At 37.1% G+C, this 23399-nt stretch overlaps 1 protein-coding gene across 5 annotated transcripts in view; it reads right to left on the bottom strand.

The window, feature by feature from the left end:
* The window catches only part of Poc5 (POC5 centriolar protein), a 31397-nt gene extending 12809 nt beyond the window's left edge, over window positions 1-18588 (bottom strand). Inside the window, exons 1-8 of one of the 5 annotated variants that reach the window (XM_020178294.2) lie at window positions 18354-18588; window positions 15298-15393; window positions 10938-11073; window positions 7847-7927; window positions 5010-5215; window positions 3350-3526; window positions 1173-1277; window positions 128-307 (exon numbers count right to left, since the gene is read on the bottom strand). In XM_020178294.2, coding sequence (XP_020033883.2) covers window positions 128-307; window positions 1173-1277; window positions 3350-3526; window positions 5010-5215; window positions 7847-7927; window positions 10938-11073; window positions 15298-15381 — 969 coding nt within the window. In that variant the 5' untranslated portion in view covers window positions 15382-15393; window positions 18354-18588. Of the gene's footprint in view, window positions 1-127; window positions 308-1172; window positions 1278-3349; window positions 3527-5009; window positions 5216-7846; window positions 7928-10901; window positions 11074-11840; window positions 11932-15297; window positions 15394-18353 lie in introns of those variants that run through there. The other 4 variants (XM_074077260.1, XM_074077262.1, XM_074077263.1 and 1 more) reach the window with 4 other exon arrangements.
* Between the last annotated feature and the right edge of the window lie 4811 nt (window positions 18589-23399).

Below are 23399 nucleotides of genomic sequence, written 5' to 3'. Positions count from 1 at the left end.
ACATTTTGTTTTTAACTTTTATTCTTGGCTACATAAAGAAAAAAGAAGCCTAACTACAAACTAACAGTGAGTCTACTCATTTTTTTTATTGTTCTAAAAGAAAGTAAAAATTAAAAAACAAGTTTACCACAGCAATTTTGTTTTCATAATCATTGGAAATCTGGATGCAAACTTCTTCAGCTCGCGCTTGACAAGCTCGCTCCACCACTTCTTTCCACTGCCTCTGTACTACTGAGCGCCAGCCCTTCCATACCTTCTTTAGCAAAGTTCTCTGGAAGTACTGGTTGGCTAGTTTACCTTCATAAACCTAAATTAAAGATAACACACAATGTCAAAAACACAGTGGACTAGCAAATGTATTGGTAGTGATAATAGTAAACATAACACAGTGGTAAGCATAAATATGTCATCATTTAATCCTGTGAAACCATTTTTACTCTTGACTTGCACATAGAACCTGCCTGAGTTACACAAGTAGAAAGGGAAAAATCCAGACTTACTAACTGCCAGGCCGGAGCTCTTACCCATGACATCAGGGCTTACCAACCTAATCAAGTTTGGTGAAAAACAAAAAGCCAAATGAAAGAAAACAAGAAATTTGCCATTTTAGCTAAGAATTTGCATGACTTTTCAGCTGAAAGTAGGATAAGGACAGTAACAGAAAAGTGACCAGAGGGCAAAAAGGGTGGTATGGGATGACACTGCTTTAACTTTGGGTTAGTTGTCACCATTATAAACAAGATTAACTTAACTTCCATACCTCTCTATCACATATAGGGCCAAACTGACCCATAAAGGGAACACTTATCATTTTTCCTTTATCAATGTATTCTTTGAAGAAGGAGTTCCAATTCTCAATATTCTTAAATTTGAAAAACTAACCAAAAAGTAATGGCACCTCAACTATTCCAGCCAACAAATCTGTTAAACAGGTTCCAGGCCTTTGATAAGTTAGTACCAATCCACTGTGAAGCAGTGAATGACATATCTATAATAATATATATCATACCTATAAAATCAGAGAGATATTTTTCTAAACAATATTAAAATCAAATTTCTTTTAAATAAAAGCAACATTAAGTTATAAACTCATTTTGACTTACTAGAAAACAAATATTTGACTTTAACAAGAGTTAAGCTCTTGTAAGTAGCCTTGTGTTTTTCATACTTACATCCTGTCTTGATCTGACATGGCCAATTCGCCAGTGGAAGAATGTCCTCATCAGCTCCGTCCTTTCCTTTTGCTTGCCTATAGCATGAGATAAGCTGGAAATCACCTGCAAACAGCAATTATCTCAATTATTATGATATTGCAATAACAGTAGTTGGTAAAGGCTTTCCTCACATCAAAAAATGCTAGAGAATTGCTATGGATCTCTACTGTATTCATCCAGTTAGTCTCATTATTTATTTCATTTAAATTTTTTTCAAGTTAGGGTCTTACTATGTATCCCAGGCTGGCCGTGAACTTGAGATCTTCCTGCTTCAGCCTCCAGAGTATTGGGATTACAGGTGTGTACCACCATACCCAACATACCCTCATTATTATTAAAAAGATCAAAAAGGTTTCCTACATGAATATACTAAATATCAATGAATAAAAGGGAACAAGACAGGAAAGAAATCTTACACTGTTTATATATTTTGTTAATCACCAATAAAGTTTATGTATATGAGAATATAGTTATTGCCATTTAATTCAGAAAGACAATTGTACATTTGAAAGTTCTGCTACATATAAAAAAAGTTTTCATTCATTCAACTTGTGAGCAGGACCAGGCTTTAACCATCTTTATATCCCCTACTACTACCTTGGATACAGAAGTTTCTCAGTAACTATTTAATGATTTTCTGGGTTTTAATAAACTTATAAAAGCAAGTAATATATTTTGATGGTCTTCTTCAGTGATATTATTCTTTTCCTTAAAGAAATTTGTGAAGACACTTAAATCCTAAGGTAATATTCTCTCTTACAAAGAATTAAGTAACTGAAACACATATCTAAAAATGGTCCCTTTGAAAAAGATATTTCTGTTGTTTTTTTGAGACAAGGTCTCATCATGTATCCTAGACTGGCCTGGAACTTGTTATGCAGCACAGGGTGACCTTGAACTCACAATCCTCCTGCCTCTGCCTCTAGAGTTCTGGAATTACAGGTATGTGCCACCATACTCATACATGTTCTTCTTTTCAAAAGAGCAAAGGGCACATGTTCTAAGATACCAGTTATATTCTAGTTCTTAAGCCAGAGGGTGATGCAGCACTGTTCATTTTATTTATTTTTCTAAGCTGAATGTATGATATGTATAACTTTGTATGATATTTCAAAATAAAAAATTAAAAATATTAAACACCTTAGAAAAGTTTTGAAGGTAATAAAGAACTGACATTATTTTGTTTCAAAAAGCAAAGTAAGATATTCAACTTTATATTACATTCTATAAAAAAAAAGAAATATATAGGTAAAAACTATTATCTTTGTTTAGTTCATTAAAACACCAGAGTGACACTTCTGTAGGCCAGCAGCCAAGGTGTCTGCCAAGAATCCCTCTGCTCTGAAAGCCACCATCCCCCTACAAATAAATTTATGGAGGGTTAGCAGGGGGCACAGATTAGTTGCCCATCTACTTGGTTGACAGTATTGTCAAAAGGGAAAATCTAGCCCAGGCCTGAACTGTGCCCTTGAGTTCTTAAGAGACTGACAGAAAGTGAAATACAAGCTGAGCACCTGTGACTCACGCCTGCAATTCTAGCTACTCAGGAGACAGAGATTAGGAGGGTCGCATTTCAAAGCCAGTTCGGGCAAATAGTTCGTGAGACTATCTTGGAAAAAACCCTTCACGAAAAAGGGCTGGTGGTCTGGCTCAAGGTGAAGGCGCTGCGTTCAAGCTCCAATACTGCGGGAAAAAAAAAAAGTGAAATACCAGGTGCTCTCTGTGCTTATCTTCACCAATGAAGACACATCACCAATAGAGTTTGAGATGCTTAAAAAAATAAGTTCACTACAAGGGCAGCTTCAGATGTGGGAATGAGGTTCCTTAATGTTTTCTCTAGGGCAGTTAAGAAAAAAAAAAGACAAGAAGAGAAACTAGTGAACCTATATTTAGGAGACACTCTTCAAACATCAAGAAACCCTGATGTCAGAAGTAAAGATGAAATGACTTTGCACTGGTATGTTTAATAGGAAGAATAAATGCTACGGTTCTGTACTTATTTTTTCTATCAGTTTCTGAACCGATTGTCTCTTTGTATCTTGTATAAACTAAACAATTATTAATTCTTGGAATTTATTTTCTAGAAATGCATTTACTGCATCTCAATTAAAAAAGAGATTAAAAAAAAAAAAGACCTCATCTTTTCTCCCGATGGAAACCTCAAAGGCTTTTTGCAGCTCCTTCAAGTCACTGATTTGGACGGACAGTTGTTTTACATGTGCTGCGTGTTTCTCCTTCTCTTTTTTCATTTCCATTCGGTGCCAGTCGATGAAATTAAGTCTCCATTTACTTAGTTCAGATATAATGTTTGTCTAAAAAATATATATAGACACTTAAAAATAGTTCATTCCTTAATAACACTTCTTAAAACTAAATTGAAATTAAGAACTATTAAAAAAATCAGGGCCGTCAACACAAGAGCTATTTAAAAACTACAAACACACTAATGATGACGTATACAAATTCAACAGCCATGGCTCTTCATAACTCACATTCACCATGCTAGGCACATCTGTTGTCATTAAAAAAACAAACAAACAAAAAAACCAAAACCCAAAAAACTCTTGGGTCTTACTAAATCCCTTTGCTTATTCAAAGACTTAAATGTCCATATTAAGATGGATCAGGTAAAAAGGAAATTTAGTACTAGGGGCTAGACTGAGCCATGGTGACTGGGAAGTTGTTTAGAGACAAGTAGCAATGGAGACCATAGGAATGAAATTTTCTTCCCCAAACCCTAAGTGTTTACCACAGTGGTCACCTTACAACAAATTGCTGTTTTTTCACTCCAGTTGACTGGTGTAAGTAAAATGACCAACTAATCATTTGCTATCAAAAAAACCCTGGTAACAAATATGGTTAACTGAACACAGAACAATTTGAATGGTTGCTTGTATTCTACTTTCAATGGTCTTTTGCTATTATTGTAAATATGAAATCTGCTTAAAAGAATGATACAGAAATGTCACATGACCACAATTTTCCCATGTATGTAAATACCAGTTTCCTCAAATTATGTTTTAGAAAAGCTCATGCTCTCCATTTTTTAGAAAATAGTAAAACCTTTGCCATTTCTATATTTTGCTTTGCTGAGACTATTAATATAACCAAGTAAAAATATTTTATATAGATTTATCAGTTATATTATGTTGCTATAAGAGTGGCTATAAAATGAATATACATTACTAAAATTGGATTTTTTTTGTTTTATATAAAAGGAGACATTTCCATTAGTATCTTTCAAGTTTTTGTTTTTGAGACGGAATCCTACTATGTTGCTGAAGCTGCTTTCAAACTCGTAGGCTCAAGAGATTTTTTTCTGCCTCAACTTTTTGAGTAGCCAAGACTACGGGCATATACGCTGTGCCCAGCTGTGATATGATAAAGGCTCAAAAGGTCTCAGTCACACATGAGCTAAACCTTTCAAAGCATCTGAGAAATGCAATAGAACATACAGGATTATTCTAGCAGCTTCTTAAAACCTTGCAGTTCAAAGTATGGTTTCTAAACCAGTAGTATCACCTTTAGGAGCTTGACAGAAATACATAATCCTGGGCTGGGCCCAAGACCTACTGAATATGAAGCTACAGTTTAAAATATACTTAGATGGCTCATATGTACATTAAAGGCTGAGAAACACATCTAAGACACTGGACTCATCTTCTCAGGAAATAAAGTTTCCTCTCTCCCCCCTCGCTCCCCCTTTTAGAAAAACTCTTAAAAAAGAATAAACAGTAGACTCAAGAGTAAAACGACTGAACTGCAAATTAAACTACAATTGAACAATTTCAATACCTTAAGACCTGAACTCCAAAGATCAAGCACATTTTCCATTTTCTGAAGGTTTTCATCAGAAATAGGACGATCACCCACAATCATTTCATGAATATCTATATGAGTAGAATTAGACCCTGGTGAGGAAGAGTCACCTAAAAGATGTGAACTGAAAAAATCCATGACGGGGTGAGAAGGCTTCCTTGGTGACAATATTGGTGATGATACTAGAAAAAAAAGAATAGTTGTATGAGAAAGACAACGACTACATGTTCTTTCTCATATGCAGAGTCTAGACTGAAAAAAAAAAAAGACTAACACAAATGTAATATGGGGGTGTCATTTGAAGGAGGGATGGGAACAAAAAGAGAGAGTGAAGAAGAGATAAATATGATTGAAGTACTTTATAAGCATGTATGAAAACAGAGTAACAAAACCTGTTAAAAGTGTTTAAGAAGGGGGAAGGAGGTAAGAAAGAGTAACAGAGGGAATAAATTTGATTCAAGCACATTATCTACATTTATGTATGAAATATCACATTGAAATCCCTTTGTACAACTAATATGCACTAATAAAAAAAAGGGGGGAGGAGAATAGTTGTGGCAATCAAACCAAATCAAAAATTCTTCAGCTGGTAAGGAATAAAATTGAAAGCTACAAGATGTCTGTTAACTACAGAGGCTTAGAAAAATAGAGAGAGATTATCTTTTAGATATACCTTAATCTGTCTATTTAATTTCATTATTGTTACTAATTTAGGACTGACTGGCATGAGATGCCACCTAAATTCTCTACTACCTCTCAACCCCCATCCCAAGTAAGGATTCTTTATATATCTTGGTCCAGCCTGAGCTGAAGATACTATTATACTCATCATCATATTAACATTAACTAAGTGCCTTTTATGTTCCTATAATACAAACGTTAAAGGATTCACTCTCATAATATATGCTACCCTAAGGAGTAGGTGTCATCTTTATTTTAATGATGAGAAAACTGAAATTCACAGGGCTAAATAATTGACCAAGGTCAGAGTGATTGTATATAAGTCATAATAATTTTATATTTAATACTGGGATGGGTCTTAACACAGCTAAGATTCAACAATATAAATAGTAACTGAGTTTGTCAGATACTCTGTTGTAAGGCATTCCATTAGCCTTCAATATGTACATGAGAAATATACCCATCTCTCTATCTGTACGTACATATCACGAACCCCTTATCCAGGACAGTGCTGATGAGCCAGAGTCAGAAAGACAACTGGAATCTATCTCTAAAAAGCACAACATAGCTTCTGAGGTCAGATGAGATGGTGTGCTTTCAGGGTGGTATGGCCATTAACTAAAAAGCATGACATCTTAGCACACATTTATGTTGGAATTAGACATCATCTACCTATCATCATTTCTCAGTATATCACATTTGTTATGATGGTCCTAATAGCCAAGGGTAAAGGGCTTTCCTTGAACTTGTTACTTGAAAGTAAATTTTCCAAGAATCCCCTGCAAAAGGAAAAATTTTTCCCTAATATGTATCTTTGGCATACAAACTGTAAGACAAGTTTCCAGGTAGTCATACTATGAAAAACTACCTACATGTTCTGAGGATGAATTAAGGAACCGAAAGAACAAAAGCAGAATGACAAACCACACATTCTTTTACTGGATTTTATCAACAAGAAAAGCAATAGGCTCTAAAATTAATTGTTTTTTGTTTTTGAGACAAAGTCTTACTATGTAGCCTGAGCTGGCCTCAAACTTGAAGTCCTCCTGCCTCAGCCTCTAGAATGCTGGAATTACAATTATGCCCAGCAGGCTCTGCTTATTAATTGTTGAAAAAAATATATTCACCTTTAAAAGAGTCTCAGTCTGATTGTACTATGCTTTTAAAACCCCTTGAATGTTTGCTAGTCTTTCCTTTCAAAGGCACAAAACAGTTTTCAGGGTCAACAAAATACCACCAACAAAATTTAGATAAATTTAGAAACTGTTTTCATTATGCTTATTTTTACCATTCCTTTCTTATTGTAAACACATGTATACTCGTTTTACATTACATGTAGGAACAACTATGTAAAATTTCCTTTTAAAATAAACAATGTAAAATGTGAGTGCATTTAAAGAAAAACAGTAAATGAGAAGACAGGTAGTATTAAAGATATGACAAAGATCATTACATTGAGCCAGATGTGGTGGCACATGCCTTTCATCCCAGCTACATGGGAGGCTGAGATCAGGAGGATCATGATTCCAGGCCAGCTTGGGAAAAAATTTCACCAAGACCCCATCTCAATCAACAAAATGCTGGGCATGGTAGGGTGCACTTATCATTCCAACTATATGGGAAGCATAAAAAGGATTGTGGTCCAGGCTGAACTGGGCAAAAAGTGAGACCCTAGCTCAAAAAGAACCAGAGAATAAAGGGCTGGAGGTATGGCTCAAGTGGTAGAGTGCCGTGCCTGCCTAGCAAGCATGAAGCCTTCAGTTCAAACCCAAGTACTGCAAAAAAACAACACCAACAACAAAAAACCCCTATTACATTGGTACACACATGCCTGAAAATAGGGAGTTAGTGCAAAAGATTTAAATTGGCCAACCTAATGTCCCATTAAGTCTTTAAAAATACCTGCCTGCTAACTCAGCAGTTTTAAGAACAGATGACACTGCTTTAATTTGTCTTTATTGTGCTTTTTTGGAATCTTATGAAATTATTTTAAATATTACTGATTTATTAATAACAACAGTATTTTAATATCCTGCCAAAGTAACACACTGACATTATTCCTCTTATTACATAGATAATATTCATTAAACCACAAGATATTGGATGTCAAAACAAACTAAAGTCACACCCACCTGTCCGTGAATGGCTTGAGATATTTAAATCACATCCCTTTCCAACTTCCATCTCAGTTTCTCTTACTACAGGGCTATTTCCTGCAAAAGGAAAGGTTTTTTAGATTAAACTGAACCACTCTTTTTAAAAATCAGTGTATATTAATTATACAAAATAAAGGGTTTAATTGTAATGTTTTCAAAAACACATTTAACATACTTTGATCCTATTAATCCCTCATTACTCTCTCTTGTCCCACCTTCAACTGGTCACCTTCTTCTTCCCAAATAGTCCCCCTTCCTTTTTTTTTTTTTTTTTGGTGATACATATGCCACAATTTCTGTATCCATTCATCTGTTATTGGGTACATTGACTGATTCCACAGCTTGAATACCGTGAATAGCATGGTGATAAACATAGGTATGCAATCTCTCTGTTGTATGCTGACTTTACCTCCTTTGAGTACACACCCAGAAGTGGTATAGCTGGATCCTATGGTAGTTCTATTTTTAGTTTTTTCCTGTGGTATTGGCATTTGAACTCATGGCCTCATGCTTGCTAGGCAGGCACTCTACCACTTGAGCCAGTCCACCAGCCCTATTTTTGGTGTTTGAAGAACTGCCATACTGATTCCCATAGTGGTTGGACTGTTTATATTCCCACCAATGGTGTATAAGGGTTTCTTTTTTCCCGAATCTTTGCCATCTTGATGACAGTCATCGTGACTGTCATCAATGCGGTTTTGATCTGCATCTCCCTGATGCTTAAGAGTGCTGAATGCATACTATCCATGCATTTACTGGGCATGTGCACTTCTTTCTTGGGTGGCTGTGGGGTTTGAATCCAGTGCTGCATGGCTTGAGTCACATCTCCAGCCCTGTGCTTCCTGGAGAATTGTCTGTTTAGTGTATCTGTCCATTTATTGATTCGATTTTTTTACTTTGGGTGTTTAAAGAACTTAGAAAGTTCTTTGTGTATTCTGGATCTTAACTCCCTGTTAGATGACTATCTGACAAAGATCTTCTCCCATTCTGTAGGCTGTCTCTTCATTCTGGTTCTCTTTGCTATCCAGAAGCTAATGATGCAATCCCATTTGTCCATTCTTGCTCATTTCCTGAACGATTGGAGTCCTATTTAGGAAGTTGTTGCCTATGCCTCTATACGTGTTTTTCATATGAAACTGACCACTCTTAAATAAAATACCTAAATAATTACAAATACTTAAGTTAAGAAGGTAGAATAACATAAATAACATTTTAGGACAAAGAAACAATACACATGCTGAAGATACAGGAGCACTAAGACAAAGAACAAAAAAGAATAAGATCTGAAACTAGAAAAAGACTTCTTGTATCACTGATAAGTTAAATCTCACCCAGAAAATGTGGGCAAAAGATAATTCAGTTTATGACAGCATTCAATAACACTAAGAGAATAAGTGGGTGGAAGACAGTACACCTTAAAAAAGATTTGCTGGGTATTTCCAGTGGCCTGGTGCTTTTCACTTGCTACAATCATATTAAAACACAGGTTACCCCCCAAAAAGACAACATTGCTTCCACTTCAGGACCTTTAGTCCAAAAGGGAACTAGAGAAAACATCACAAGAATGGCCGTGTTAGAGACCTGCCAACTTCAATGCACCCTACTTATACCAGATGACAACACTACTAAGAATAGAGATAATGTGTGATGATAAGTTTACACAGTCTATTATAACAAAGTCTATTTGTGAACCAGGATAGCTAAGCTTACTATATGTTTTGTTTTAATTTCAAATTGTTTTTGGGAAGGGCTGAACATTAAATCAATAAGTACTATCTTACATAGGAGAAGAGAGTGATGATCTTAAATTCCAGCTTTTTTGGAGAAAATTTGGAGATAGGTAAGGAAAGGAGCCCTAAATTTTATCACTGGAAAAAACAGTATAGGAGTATTGCTGGCAGAGGGAGATGAAACAGCCTTTTGGTAATCCCCATAAAGGTAGAGGTATCTAGGGCTATAATGCTGATTTGCCTATTTAACTTGATATGAGAATATGAAGCATTTTGAGCTTGCTCAGTAGGAACTGCATGTTAAGGCATGTTAAGTGTAATCAAAATATGATTGAGACCACTGATGCAGAATGAATGAATCCCTGGCTCATCTCTCTCTTTTTCTTTTTTTGTGTCTTTTCATTTTTGGTGCTGGGGATTTCATATCTCTTAAAGGTAAAGAAATATGGGGAGAAAATTTCCTGTTGCACATAATATGTTGTTTTTTTAAGGCTCTGGTCTTATGGCCCTGTTTGTTTTCCAATGAAGTAGACTGAAGACTCAGGAACACTGAAATATCCATGTCTACAGAGGGTGAGGAAAGGGTGTGACTTACTGGAAACTCAGGAGCCTTTTACCTCAGAGTGGGCTCTGTCACATGCCTTCAAGGACAGGTATCCTCAGTGGTAAGCTGACAGTATGGTAACTGTCTCCTATTAGGGCTGTTTGGACCCTTGAAAAGCTCACTTAGAGTGAGCTGTTTGGTATCTTATACTTTATTGAATAAGGAATGGAAAAGGTGAAAGGAAAGTTACCCTTTTTTCTCCTTTTACTTATCAATGCACATTGTGGTTTGTATCAGTTCTGAATTCTGTTGCCACAAGTTCACAAGTAGGTCTACCTTTGTGCTAATAATCCAAATAGTCCCCCATACCCATATAAATACTGCTGACAAAGAACTAATACACAGTTCATAAAGTAACCTAAGGGAGTCTGAGGGTATGTAGGGACCATTTTTTTGTGTTGGGCTTAGACACTCAGTTTTAAAGATAATGCAAGCATAAAATTGTTGGGACAAGAACTGAGATGCAACATATTCTACCATCAAACATAAAATTGCTACAGCACTGCTTTAAACTTTCTTGCTTTTCATAAAAATAGGAGTTAAATGAAGTTCAAATAAAAATCCAGCTGTTAGGAGTAATAGTAAAATGGAGAAGATGCTCCACTTTACACTGATACACACCAATGACTAAGAACAATCACTGATCTGCAGAGGCATTTGCACAATCAGAAGTCACTATAAATGACAAATTCAATACCTTAAATTAAGATGTATCTTTCAAAATATACATAACCTTGATTATGAAGAATATCCATTGTAGTAGGAATTCTAACCTCTGGCACGATTTCTCCCTTAGGATGAGATTGTGAAGCAATGGATTCAATATTTGGAGTCACTATAGTATAGCGAAGCAGTTCTTCATACTCTTCCTATGAGAAGCCAATAATCAATAACGCATTACAATAATTATGATGTTATAGTACATTCAACTACCGGATTTTTTTGTTTTAAGAGTTTAATTAATGACCATGAGGGAGACACGTGCTTATCATGGTACTAAGAGTTTTAGCACTTATTCCAGGCTTGAGGCCTTTGAGTACTTGGATGGTTTTTATGGTTATGATTAAAAGTTAAAGAGGTAACAGATCCTGTTACATATTCAAGACAGTAAAAACCTTTCTATCACTTTTTTCTTATGTTTCAGATTGGTTTAATTGAAGATGAGATAAGCTATTAAAAGCTACCATTTTCAACTACTTTTATTGAGAATCAGAGTTTTCTTGACTTATGCAACTCAAACAAAACAAAAGAAGCAAATCAGATACTCAGGCTTTTAAAACTGCACTGGCTTCTTATCAACCCCTAATTTCAAAAGTACACGTATCAAGGAAGCTTAACTGTTTTTTGTTGACTTTGTTAGAGGTAAATGTCACAAATGTGACAACTGTATACTGTATATTTTAAGTAACATCATTTAAAAGAAGGGTTTATGTTATTCTATCTGAAAACTACAAGGCTGTAGGGCAATTAAATGTAAAAGACTGAACTTAAACCTAGATTTATTTATTTAACATTGACACTTACATGCACTAAATATCAGATGCAACACAGATTTTTATAGAGTATATGTTAAGTATATGCTAATGACAGAAGAGAAGCACACACTTGGAAGAGAACCTTTAGAAAAACCAATCACCAGAATCCCCTTCATATTGCTAGAATCAACTCTTTTTGTTAGTGATATTCCTTTCATGAGAATAAACACCTGAGTTTCAAAGTGACATCTCCTGATAGAAAACAAAAGTAAGCATTTTACATTATAGTTAGCACTAAGACATAAGGCTTATAACAGAAAAAAATTCATTTAGAATATCACAGTACAACTTCTAACTTTTATGTTGATAAAAATAATAATTCTTTAAATACTCTTAAGAATTTAAAACAGCCCAAACTATAACTGTTTTCCAGTTACTAAAATAAAAGGTGGGGGGAGAAATGACCCAAACATTGTATGCATATACGAATAAAAGAAAAAAAAAAAGACAAAAAAAAAAATAAAAGGAAATTCCCAAATATTCTGACAAACTGGAGTCATGAACAAGGTATTCACCATTTCCTATAAACCTGAATGTGAGTTGATCCTAATAAGCTAATAAAATATATAAAATGTCAAGTGCATTAACTCCTTATGGTAGAGACGCTAATGGTCCAATAGCATCCATTTTCCCTTTATTCCTTCAAGTTAATAGAGCTCCTGGGTTTAGTCCCATCAAATGGCCATCCAGCTACATTTCCCAGCCTCCCTTGTAGCTAGGTGTGGTCAAGAGACTTGGTCTATGGGATCTGAATGGAAATGATGTGCCTAACTGCAGGTAAAGTCCTTAAAAGGAAGCCACTTGCTTCCTATTCCCTACTTCCCATGGGCTGTAGGTAGTAGTGAGCCAGCACCTCACAATGCAAATGTGATCACTATCCTAGGGCAGGGCAGAGCATCTAGAGAGAAGAGACAGGTCCTTAGATGACCTCAGCTCACTCTTACGGGAGAGAATCACCCTAAGCTGCTTTTATTTGGTTTCTGTTAAAGCAGCCAAAAAAAAAAAAATACTCTGTTTTACTTCTCAAACAGGTAAAGTAAATTTTAATTTTGGCTAAGAATATTTAAAAGTGTGGCTGGTATGGACTGAATGTTTGAGTCACTCCAAAAGTCACATGTCAGAGCCCTAGCACCTAGTGTGGCTGTATTTGGAGATGAAGACTCTAAAGAAGTAATTAAGGTTAAGTAAGGTCACAGGCTGAGGTCCTGAGCTGATAGGATTAGTAATCTATGAGAAGAACACCAGTGAGCTCATGTTCTCCACCTCACGTGCACCTACTGCACCAAGGCCATGTGAGGATGGAGCAAAAAGGCAGTAAGGTTAGGGGGAGAGCCCTCACCAGAAACTGACATTGCTGGACCTTGATTTGGGATTTTTTAGCCTCCAAAACTGTGAGAGAATAGGTTTCTATTGTCCAAGTCCCCAAAACTATTATATTTTGTTGTGAAAGTCCAAGCAGATTAATACGAGGGCTATCCTATAATTGAGATCCATCAACTTTTTATGGCTCCTCCCTCTGGTGGCAATTACAACTAGATTTAGTCAAATCATCTCTGCTCATTATCAGCTGATTACTACCTCTAGCTTACAGAAGAGGGAAGTGGACGTCAGGGGCTTTAATATGTGGGTTTCCTAGTCTGACTTTCTGGACCAGAAAAGAAAGAAAAAAATCCAAACACATATTGCAAAGTTCCTACAACAATCACTGTGACTAAAGGAGAGAATAGAGAGAATAGAATCTAATGATCATAATAATTAACTAATTTTAAGGAAAAATTGAAAAATAAGTTATTAAAGTAACTATTTTAGAGTTTCATTTATGTAGACACAGACCAAATGGGTTGTTTAACCCATTGTTAAAGATTAAATAGTATTGGTTTTCTTAATTGTCAAAGATAATCTGTTTTAAGGTAAATAAGAATCTAAAGTAACAACCCACACTTGTAATTTTGGCTATCCCTCCCCGCAATGGCTGGATTGACATGACCCTAAAATACAGCTCAACTCATATCTCAATCGTTTGAGCAGGGCAACTTGATGACAGTTTGGAGCTGAGCTTGGAGGAAGTTATTAGCATGTAAGTACCATGAATGCTGTTTGGGCCTCAGCATTTACTATCTGCTGGTTTATGAAGCTATCATGTAACTGATAGCAACAAAACATTCCTTAGGAGAAAAAGTAATTTATGAGGAACTTCTGCATTAAGTGCTTACATTTCCATATTTACAACATATGCAAAAATAAATATTTATTTTGTTTATTTTTAAGATCACTCTAACATTTATATTATGTTTTATTACTGGAATTCCAAATAATAACACTTCATCTATAGGTAGTAGATAGGCTTTTCAACTTTAGTCTAATAACTAATAAAGGTCAGAAGTTGAGGGTTACTAATAATAGACTTACATTTAGGATGATATTACAAGCAAGTAACCAATAGCACAAAATGATTTCTGGGAGGTCCAGAAGATTCTTCTCCCTATCTCTCTTAATTCTACTTTAGAGATTTTTGTTCATTTGTTTTTTCCAGTACCAGGGATCCAACCCAGGGCCTTGCACATGTTAGGCAAGCACTCTATCACTGAGCCTTATCCTAAACCCAAGATTTATTTTTTTGATTTAAAGCTTTGTCTCTTGACAAAATGACAGTTTGAGGCCTTACAGGGTGCTTCTATTTTAATATAAATGAGGTAATCAGTTCTTTCTTGAGGGAAGTATGGATAAGGCAGAAAAGAAAGAATGCAGGAAAGCATGTCACCTCAAAAGATAGCACTATACAGGAGAGGTACAATCAAAAGGGAAGGTGAGGTGAAACATCAATGTCACAATACCAGACTAACTACCAGAGTAAGCATTCAGATATTTTTCCAGTATCAGCCCAATTTCTAAATCCACGATTTCAATGGAAATAACTAACTTGTTTTATAAAATATTTTCCTAAAGCTTATCCCATACTATACAGTATCAATAACACTATACCTAGGCATAAACACGATGTCTGGTTTTCCTTTTTTAAAGTGATATAACTATAAAATTTAATCTATATCATGTTGGTATTCTCATTTAAAAATCTCTAGAAAACTGAACCTGTATTTTTGATGAAACTTTAGGAAGTAAAAGAAAAAAATATTGCATGTAAACACCATACCTTCTGTAGTCAATTTATCCAACTTATCCGTCAATGTCCATATCCTGACCACAGACTGTGCTGAATGTTGTGGCAACAGGGGCTAGAACCTCATTAGGTAGACCATAACAGAATCCTGGGCTCTAGAACTTTGGATGATATTGTATTTATTTGCATTAAAAGCCAAAGTGGCAGTCATGAGTCATTCAACTAAATGATAGTTGAAGTTTTCCACAAAAAGTGTTTGAAGAATTCATGACTATTTTCTGAAAAGTTACAGCAATGTAAAGTCCTTCCAAAATTTGTAAAGTAATTCCCAAAGTTTATTATCATTGTAAATGGAATGAATAAAAAAATGTATTCCTGGTTTTCTTATAAATACACTTACTTTAAAAAAGTCACAATAAGTTTAGACATGTCTTTCCTACCTGAAGGTCCGTAGAGACAGAACTGCCATGATCAGAGTCATTTTGTACAACTGGAGGAGAGTACTTATCCTCATCTGCTAACATTCTGCACAAATACTATAAAACAGAAGATAACTTCAGTATTTTCTTAATATGTAAGCTAAAATAAAATCTTTTTAAATATACGTAAGTGCAACATAGTACATTGGTAATGAATTATAAAATGAAGTCCCTTTACAATCAGTGGAGTGGGTATATATAAAACAAATGATGAAAAAACTGCTGTTAGCTCCTAAAAAAGAGGTTGGAGGCAGAACTAGTTACTTTCCATAAGTTGTGACTGCATGGATGTGAAGAATTGGGAAAGGAGGCAGAGAAAGCTTTTAAAGATGGCCCAGGTACAGAGACCTGAGAGATAAGCAGGACTGGTTCTGAGAGATGGGTCAAAGATAAAAGGATATCAGCACAAGCAAAGACACAGAGGTATGGCATGTTTGCTATGGACAACAAGGAGGATGCTAAGGCTGAGGCAAAGGGTGCAATGTAAGACTTGCTAAGGATGAAAGAAAAAGGTAAGGCAAATTCAAGGAAGATCATGATTTAAGAGTTGGGTGTTTATATTAGAGAAGTTACTAAAATATTTCAAATAAATGACAGCATGATCAGCCTTGTTTTTTAGAAAGATCACTCTAGCAGCCTTGAGGATGAACTGGGAATACTAAAAAGAGACCAATTAAGAGCTGACTGCTCTTGAATTATATTCAAGAGGTAAATGTTTCCTCCAGCAGTAATCTTGGAGATAAATGAGTCCTTAGTGTAGAAAGCACCAGTACAGGCAAGGGGAAGGAAGGAGAGACTATGAGTCAGTTGGGTTATTGCAATGGAAATGAGAGATGATGATCAATAATTGGTTAAGAGGTGAAAGGGAGGAACTGCTGATGGCTTCCAGGTTTCTGGCTTGGGTAACTGGATGGATGAGAACTCTATTCATGAAGGTAAGGAATGTAGGAGGATGAGCAGGTTGGAAAGAAGGGCAAGTTCATATTCAATGTGCTGGGTATGAGGTTGCCTCTGAGGCACTGGGGTAAAGCTGTGTGTATGCAGCCCTCCAGATCTATGAGTTTCACACCTATGGATTCAATCAACCACAGGTCAAAAATACTAAAAAAAAGGGACCTGCAATGAACATGTACAGAGGTTTTTCTCGCCATTATTTCTCAAACAATACGGTATAAGAACTATTCACCTAGCATCTATGTTGTATTAGGTATTATAAGTAACCTGGAGATGATTTAAAGTATGCAGAAAGATATGCATAAGTTATATGTAAATGCTATGCCATTTTATGTAAGGAACTTGAGTCTAAGCAGATTTAGGTATCTGCAGGGACCCTGGAATCAATTCATCATACTTAGCGAAGGACAACTGTAAATGGCTATCCTGGCCATACAGTGCACAACTCCAAGGACTGTATTCACAATGTGAATGACGGCTTCTAAACTTAGGCAATGTGGGAGCCCCACATTAGGAGTATAGGTGGAGATCGAGATGAGGAAGTACTATTCTAATGGGATCTGCTGAAAACTGGGAATAAATGAGATCATCTATTAAAAAGAGTATGAGAAAGAGTTCTTATCCTGAGGACCATATACCCAAATTGTATGCAGTATTTTGCAGTATAAACACACATGCATGTTTTCTAGAAAGAAGACTAGATTCAAATATAGTTTAGAGGTGGTCATAACCCTAATAAAGGGGTGTCAGAATAGTAGAACTATATGAGCAGCATCACAAAGACCTGGAGAAGATAGAGTCACATGCCAAAAACTTATGAGGATTGCCCTGAATTTGACAACCAGGAAGTTCTGTGACATTTGTTTGAACAATTTCAGTGAACTCAGGGCCTTGTACTTCCTAGGCAGGCACTCTACTGCTTGAGCCACTACACCAGCCCTTTTTTTTGTTGAGTACTTTCAAGATAGTGTCTCCTGAACTATTTGCCTGGGCTGGGTTCGAACCACTATCTTCCTGATCTCTGCCTCCTGAGTAGCAAGGATTATAGGCGTGAGCCGGCACCCAGCTGAAAATTTCTATTTTATTCAGTAGTACTATCTATACATCGGATAAGTAAAATAAATCTCAGCATGACTGTCTTTAGTTAAGCCAATTAGGGGGGATAAAATAAGCAACCTACAGCAAGTAACAGCTGTTTTAATAACTCCAAATCTACCACTGAGGTAACTTGGTCCATTTATATTTTCATTCACATCTTCCTTTATAATTTGTATGCAGACCTGGTAGGTAACAGTAGTGGAGTGGTGCTGATTATTTAGAAAACAAATGAGTTAGTTATGTATTCTCGGACCTCAAAAATTGTTTCTTAAATTTAGATACTGCAGACACAAAACAATGGCTACACTTTTGGAAAATATGCTGTCTTCCATCTCTATCATGCCTTACGCTAAGAAGGTATGACAATTTGAAACCACAACAGTAGCACTTCCTGTTTCTAGATTCAGAAACAAAGCAGAAAAATGAAGCTCGCTTTAATGGGTGACAGATGTACATTGGTCCACCAAGTTTTCAGTATTCTCTAAGGTATCAGAAACCAGAAGATAAAAAGTTATAACTTCTTATCGTGCCAGAGATATGATGTCTTGGAAATTACCTGGCTGACAAGGAAAGCGCGCTCCGGGAATTCAAATGCCACTTCCAAAAGGCAGAGGAAGAGTGAACTAGCGTGCAAACTGGCAGCAGGGTGACGTCCCTGGTGCCCTTCGCGGGTCCGGCTGCATGCACCGGAGAGGGGGTGCAGACAGGGGGCGCGCCAGCCCCTCACCAAGGCGGGGATTAGAAGCAGAGGGGAAGAGCGTTGCGAGTAAGCAGGGGATAGAAGTTTTCTTCCAACACCTTGCAATCAGCTCTGGTTAAATCTAATTAGTAATAACAATAAGGCGTTACTTCTCCCCTGCGTTATAAGTGACCAGAACCTACGGCGATAGCAATCGCTGTACTAAGCACCCTTCACTCCGTCGGGCTCTTCCCGACGCCCCCAGAACGGAAAGTCTGGACCCTACCGCACAACAGCCGAATCGCCCAGCCGGGGCAGACGATGCGGGAGCAGAACCCCCCGCAGAGGTTTCAGCCGGGGATGCGGGGCCGCCGGGGCGCGCTATCCACCGTCTCCGCTCTCCACCAAGTCCTGACTCCTTCCTCGAGTCTCCGGGCCGCGTTGCTGCTGAAACCACAGCAAGCCCAGCTGCTACCTTAGCAGCTACCTGACAGTTTCAAACTGCAGGGAGGAGTCAAAGACAGCCCTGTGCATTGGCCGCCAGCCTCAGCAACCTGCAACTTGATTGGTCCGCGGATCAGGGGCGGGGCATGAGCCGTAGCGGGAGAAACCGGAAGAGAATCGGGTCCCGGGGTCATATTGGTTCCGAAAGGCGAGGTCTCAGGGAGCCCCGCCCTGCGCTCGGCGCTGAGTACTGCGCATGCCCAGTTCCGTTCTGCGGCAGCGGATCAGGAGGCGGCTCGTGGGCCAGGTTTTTTTGAGGTTGCTGAGTAGGGTTGCAGTCTGTCCAGGCAGTGTGCTCTTGGCTTTCCCCAATGCCGGCAGCCTAGGCGTGAGTCCTGATTGTTTAGTCTGCATAAGAATCATCTGCATCCACAGACACCTGGCACAGAATCACTCGGAGGTGTTTTTAAAAGTACAGGCTCCTGGGCTAGGGCTGTGACTCAAGTGGTAGAGCGCCTACCTAGCAAGCTCCAGGGCCAGGGTTCAAAGTCTGGTACTGCCAACAAACAGACAAATAAAATACAGATTCTTCAGTCTTGGAAATCTGAATTTTTAACAAATAATGCCAGTATTCTGATGCAGGGTTCTGAGGACCATGCTTCAAAAAATTGCTGGTCTAGGTTTTATACTAGTCTAAACGTGGTAGATGTCAAGGCAGGCCCTGTTAGTGAATATCGACCCCATAATTATAATCTGGCTCCATCACCTACTCACTGTCACCTTCACCTTGGATAATTCTATCCGCATGAAAGGGAAGTGGGGAGATGAGGCATATAAAAATAGCCGTTCAATTTGTGTGAGCAATCGATATGGCTAGAGTTACATAAGGATCCAGATGGCACAGGGCCCAGCCCTGGGGTACCTCAATTTGGAGGACAAACAATATCTGCATGAGTTTCTCTCCTTCTGTTACTGGAAGATGAGGTCTCTTTATCTACACATAGAAGTGCATGATTTCAATCTCACCTGTGTCCATATTGGCAGAGCCAGACTTCTAGTTACCCAGACAATAAAGTAAGAAGAGCATCAGAAATTTCTGTGACATAAACTATGTCTATTCCTTCTTTTTTCCCTATGCTTATTTTAAAGGACAGATTCCTATCCATAAATAATTCATACCTTGTTCCAATATCTGCTTTTTAATTGAATTATCATGGCAGTCCCATACTTTGTGATTGTTAGTGGCTGACTATTCCTGCCAGTGGTTCGAAATTTCTCTTCCCTGTCTTCTTGTTAGAAGACTTTCACAGAAAATCATCGGGTAAGCCATTCCATTCATCTGTGAAGAACAGAGAGAAAAACACCAAACCTGATCTGGACTCATAAATTTAGAATTGGTTCATGTCCCAAAGTTCCTAGAAAAAGAGAATTTAAACTCCAACAAACTCATAATTTAATTTCCAGCTTGAGCCCTTTATAATTATTTATTCATTCAACAAAATTTGAATAAAATGCATATGCATTTATTTTGCATATTTTGTTGATAGTAAGGATAGAGTGGTGAGCAAAACAGACATGGTCTGCCATCATGGAATTTAGAGTGTAGTGGGGAAAAAAAAAAAAAAAGACTTCAAACACCACCACCAAAGTCACAAAGGAACCCTGGTGTTGAATTAAGGGGGAGAATGTAAAGTGAGTGAGAAGAGGATTTGGAACTGAACCCTGATCATCTCTAACGTTTAGAGGTTGGGTAGCAAAAGAGGACCCAGCAAAGGAGACTGAGAAGAAGATGATGGAGAAGAGGGAGGAAAACAGGGAGGTGTTAAGAAAATGCTAGTAAAGTGAGTTACAAACTTCCCAGCACTTGGACTGTTTCTTGATTGCATGTCTTCATTTCTTCTTTCTATACTTCAATTTTCACACTGTCCATAAATTATCTTCTTAGAATATCACTGGATTGTGTCATTTCTTTCTCAAAAGCTTTTTATGATTTTCCATGGCATTCAAAACTCTCTTAAAGCCAGCCCCACCAAACACCAAAAGGTATATTTATACTGGAATCCACCAATTTACTGCTTACTAGATGTGAAAATTTGGGAAAGTTGTGTAATCTTTATAAGCTCTTCAACAATGAGAAAATAATAGAACATATCAAATTTAAATCTAAATCTAAACCTGAACCTACATGAAAGTATCTATTTCCTAGTGATCTCTATCATTATTTAGTCCCTAGTAAAATCAAAGGTGGGCATATGCCTGTGTAGCTACCCTACAATTCTACCCCATCTTTCAATTAAGTGAGGTCATGGATGTGAGTGGACTGAAGCTACCACTTCCTGAACTGGATTTCAAGACATTAGGCATGCTTTCTCCAGCCCTTCTCCTTTCTCTCTGTGTTGAGCTAAGTAGAACTCCCCTGCCCATTCTGTAACAGCAGAAAACAAACAAATCTGTTTCCCCTTAAATCATATTTTGGGGTCAATTTGTTTCAGTCTTTAATACCGCAAATAAGTACATAAAGTTATTGGGAAGTGATGTATGTGAAAATGTACTCTGATTAAAAAAAAACTGAGGCAGCTAAGCAAGATAGAACTTTGAACTTTGAGTCATAAGATCTGTTACCTAAACTTCCCAAGACAAAGACATAAAGCTTAGATGGATCTAGGTATGTATTGAGTGCATCTCTGTTTTACATACTGTTAGTATTATTGGAAAAAGTTGAAACCCATGTTATTTTTTTCTGGATCTAAGTTGGAGGTTTGATTTGAAATCTGCTGTGCTTTCAGGTCACTTCCAACTCCTCTAAAAAGGTTTCTATCCCCTCAACCATGTTATTTGTTTAGCTGGGACTGCTGGAGAATATTCCTCACTTTGGGGATTTTTTAATACTCTGTGTATCATTTTGATTTAATGGAAATTAGATGTAGAAAGAACTGTGTTTACCTTCCTAACATTGAAAATCTTGGGGAGAGAGAGAGAAGGAAGAGGAGGAAAAAGAAAAGAAGAAAGTAAGAGAAGGAAGGAAGTAGAAAAAGGGGAGAAGAGATGAGAGGAAGGGAAAGGAGGCGAGAGAAGAAGAGAGAGATATCTAGGAGGGAAGGAATGAAGAGATGGGGATGGTTGCTACCATGAAGATTCCCTACAGACTTGACCCTTTACAAACTAACTCCATTGCTATTTTTCAACCAGACTGCTGGACTCAAAGATTTTTTTTGTTTTTTCATCTCACCTATTTTTCAGTTCAAAATTACTTGTCTTTGTCATAGTCCCTCAGGCTGGACTTTGTTTCTCCAAGGTACAAGTAGCTGACACAGTGATTTAATTTTTAAAGACAAAGCTTTTAAACTCTCATTCCCTGTAAACTTTTAAACACTGGGACTTCTGTGAACTTCTGAACAGAAGTTCTTTTCTTGCTTTTCTAAGTCAGACAAGTGACTTAATGGTGAAAAGCAGCTTTAGCCAAGAAGATGTGCAAGGATTGTGGTTGACCAGTTTGGGGCAAGTAGCTCACAATGCATATTCCCAAATAGAATGTCTGTAGCTAGACTCTACAGTCTGTTCAGAATCCCTCCACACACTGGGAGCAAAAAATGGGTTCATTGAACATTTTTAACTGAGGCAGAGCAGAGGAAGAAAGCTTATCAGTGAGGCAAGAACACGGGGTAGATGGCAGAAATCATCAGGTCTGCAGTAGGCTGAGAACTTCTTCAGAACATTCTGGTTTTTTGGATTCCACTGTTGCACTTTGCTACATAATGTTCCCTAGTCCTTTTATTGCAGAAGGGAATTCACCATCAGTCTTCTGTTCTTCCTAATTATAAAGAATCTTTCCTGAACCTCTCTATGAACATTTTCTATCCATATAAAAGCTTCCTTACCCTTAACATTTCTTTTGTAAAGCAATCTAGCACTTGCTGTGAGAAGCAGGATTAATTAGTTTTCAGAAAATAACATTACTGAGTCCCACTGATGTTTTGAGTAGTAGACATCTGTTGGATTGTTGGATTTTAGGGCTTCTGAAGTGGGGCTATTTGGTTCAGTAGTAAGGATCCATGTAATTCTAAATTATAGCTCTTTCTTCCTTTTCTCCTTCCTTCATTCCCTTCTTCCTTCTTTTTTCCTTCCTTTTTCATTTTTTATTTGTCTATGTATTTTTAATTTGCATATGACAAAAGATAATATACATATCAATTGATAAATGACTGAGAAATTTTGTAATGCAGAGGCAGTATCTGTCATATACAAAGACTTCCTATGAACTGACAAGAAAAATTCAGTATAAAGACAGGCAAAAGATACAAATTGACATTTATTTTTTATTATATTATTGTTGTATTAGTGGTACATTGTGACATTTACAAAAGTTCTTACAATATATCAAAGTTGAACTTACTTCCTCCATTCTCCCCCTCCAGCTTCCTGGAAAAATTTCAACAGGTCCCATTTTTCCATTTTCATACATGAGTACATCATATTTCCACCACATTCAGCTTCCTATGCCCTTTCCCTATATCCTCTTCCTTTTTTATTTTTAATGGAGGAAGGAGAAGAGAGGCTAGACCCAGTATTCAAAGTAGATTTGAAATGTAATAGAATGTGTTTCATTTCCTTGATCACATCACTTAGTTTTTTTCTCTTCCCCCTTGAGTGTGAGGAGTCATGCCTCCCACTCATAAACACATCCCAAAGCTCAATGGTAAATCTATTGTTTGTAGTTGAAATGCATTTTCCTACCAAAACCTGAAAATGTTATAACTGCACGGTCAGCTCAGCTATGAATACATGGTAACTTTGAAACATTATTCACAAGTAATGAAAACACTGTGCAAGGCTAGTATTTAATGCAGAGGAAAACTAACACTGAATAAGAAATATTTAATGTATTGAA

This window comes from Castor canadensis, chromosome 6 (genome assembly GCF_047511655.1).
Source record: "Castor canadensis chromosome 6, mCasCan1.hap1v2, whole genome shotgun sequence".
In the NCBI taxonomy this organism is placed as follows: Eukaryota; Metazoa; Chordata; class Mammalia; order Rodentia; family Castoridae; genus Castor; species Castor canadensis.
The sequence above is the reverse complement of the archived record's forward strand: the minus strand, read 5'-3'. Positions and strand labels throughout refer to the sequence as shown.